This window comes from Octopus bimaculoides, chromosome 4 (assembly GCF_046866305.1).
Source record: "Octopus bimaculoides isolate indiv1 chromosome 4, ASM4686630v1, whole genome shotgun sequence".
Classification (NCBI taxonomy): domain Eukaryota; kingdom Metazoa; phylum Mollusca; class Cephalopoda; order Octopoda; family Octopodidae; genus Octopus; species Octopus bimaculoides.
The window spans coordinates 90,809,674-90,812,173 of record NC_142931.1 but is presented as its reverse complement, the minus strand read 5'-3'; the positions used below and the strand labels follow the sequence as shown (position 1 = coordinate 90,812,173).

Below are 2,500 nucleotides of genomic sequence, written 5' to 3'. Positions count from 1 at the left end.
ATAGTGAGGTGGTAGTTGAATTGAAGTTATTTGTGGCTTTCATATGATTTAAGAGGGAAGTGATAATTATAATTTAATAAAGAAAACATTTATATGTATTATTTCGACATAAATTTTGCAGAACCTATTTGATGTAATGAGTAGCGAAGTCGTCATGCAAGCTACGTACATGTAATTCGTTTGTCAACATAGCATTAGTTACTTCTGTTTCAAATTATGTAACAATATAATGTGTACTTAAAAGCTTAAGTGTTTATGTTACGTCTAATTACAATATATGCGTGCGTGTATACTTGTGGTGTATGTATGTGAAAAATGAAATATTAATTTCAAATTGGGACACAAGGCCATCAAGTTTTGGTGGAGGGGGTAAATCGATTATATCGACCCAAGTGCTCAATTGGTACTTATTTTATCGACCTCGAAGGGATGAAAGGTAAAGTCGACCTTGATGCAATTTGAAGTCAGAACGTAAGACGGACGAAATACCGTTAAGCATTTTGCCCGGCATACAAACGATTCTGCCAGTTCGCTGCCTTAATGAGCAATGAAATATTAACAGCATTATTATCAATTATGAATATTTATTAAGATAGATTTAGTAATGGTCTAAAATAAAATGGTGTATTTCTGGCCTTGTTTAACATGTCTTCGTATGTTGGGACTTGAAGTATATGACAATTTAAAGATTTTAATATGAGATGTTGTGGCATCAGATTATATCCAATATTGACTAAAAATATTTTACAATTAAGTTTTCTCAATTTACCGATTTCCTCAATGATATTAGGCGTAATAATATTTACAGATGAATCGAAATATATAATAACGTTGAAATGATCAGTACTCCTATTATTTAAATCTAGCTTTGATTGTATCGTCTGAGATATTTTGGAGATAACAGCTTCAAGATTAGAAACGTTTTTAGCAGTGTTAGTTATATTCAGTTTAGTTTCTGAGTGTATTGGGGTGAGTGGAATGCTGAACGTCTGTGGGCAATATGGAAGTGCTACGATTTCGAAAGCTCCATATCCAGTATACGGGAGAAGAATCCTTATGAACTGATTGATCATGTTACCTCGGAGAGCTCCTATCGAAAGCAAATCGTAACCAAAACAAACAGCACCTGTAAAGAAAATTGTTATATATTAAAAAAAGGTAAAACATTAGAAGTAATACATGCATAAAGATATAATAGTTTTAATATCAGCAGTGATATCTACATACTGAGATAAAGGCTCTCTGCACATAGGTCAACAATTTTTCTTTCAGGTATTTAATATTAAATATCTATGAGGATAGAATACTTTCAATCATTTTTTAAATTTCATTTTTAAGATCTTTCTAAACAAAAATTTGTGTGTTCATAATTAATTTAAAATCTTAAGATTGCCGACGCTATCTCTAGATGAAATAGCGACGTAACAGCTATTTCATTTTAAGATAGTATCGTGGAAACACTATGGTATTTGATTCTTAATTAATTTCCCCTGACCTTATATTTTAGAACGTGAAATCAAACTTCTATCTATCTATCTATCTATCTATCTATCTATCTATCTATCTATCTATCTATCTATCTAGCTAGCTAGCTAGCTAGCTAGCTATTTGTCTGTCTGACTGTCTGTCTGTCTGTCTATCTGTATGTATGTATGTATGTCTGTCTGTTTGTCTGTTTATTTGTCTGTCTGTCTGTCTATACATATGCACACATATTTACGTATATAAATATGTATGTGTGCTCATTCTGTCATAAACAGCATAAACAGATTCACTAGGTTAAGTTATTCCTTTGTATATCATAGCCAAATACAATTTCCACAATCGCCCACAGAGAGAAGATAAGATGAAAGAAGTTAAGAATTAAATGGCCATTAACAATATAAAATATCCTTACATCAATCTTTCCCTAGAAGTGTCATACAATCATGAAATACGAAATCAACTCTATTTTAACAAAATCTCTAATCGATTCGGACTTCAAATATTTGATACTGGTTTCCAGATATATCTCTTTAGAAGACAGTATCATTTCACTGGCTTCACATCAACAATTTACGTGGGAGAATGCCACCCATTTTAATTTCAACTTCAATGTAATGTAATAAATAGTTCCTTCTGCCAAATATTGAAACTTGTTCTCAAACGAGTGCAAGTGCCAGGCATAATATATTGTCATAAGTGTCGAAAATAAATCTCTTTTAGTAATATTAAAGTTAAATACATATTTCTTTACAATCGCGTTCCTTTTTATCTGTAGGAGTCATGTAAAAAGAATATCATTAAAATCTACTTAATCCAAGACAGCTATTATTTAATTACACTTGAGTCTTTGTGGGAGAATCTACTAGTTCAAAGAGCTCAATTTTATATGTTATAATACCATAACCGAATATTTTGTGAACAAATTTTCTCAAGAATAAAACGTATAATAGACATATTCGTATTTCGACAACATCTGATCCTTGTAACATGCATGGCGAACACAATAACAACGAAG

General features: G+C 31.4%; 1 protein-coding gene across 1 annotated transcript in view; it reads right to left on the bottom strand.

Annotated features, from left to right (window-relative positions):
- The window catches only part of LOC106878533 (collagen alpha-1(XXI) chain-like), a 19,719-nt gene that overhangs the window by 1,361 nt on the left and 15,858 nt on the right, over positions 1 to 2,500 (bottom strand). The window contains exon 6 of the mRNA XM_014927770.3: positions 1 to 1,126. This exon is cut by the window's left edge and continues 1,361 nt beyond it. Within this exon, the coding sequence (XP_014783256.2) occupies positions 588 to 1,126 (539 nt within the window). The 3' untranslated portion in view covers positions 1 to 587. The remainder of the gene's footprint in view (positions 1,127 to 2,500) is intronic.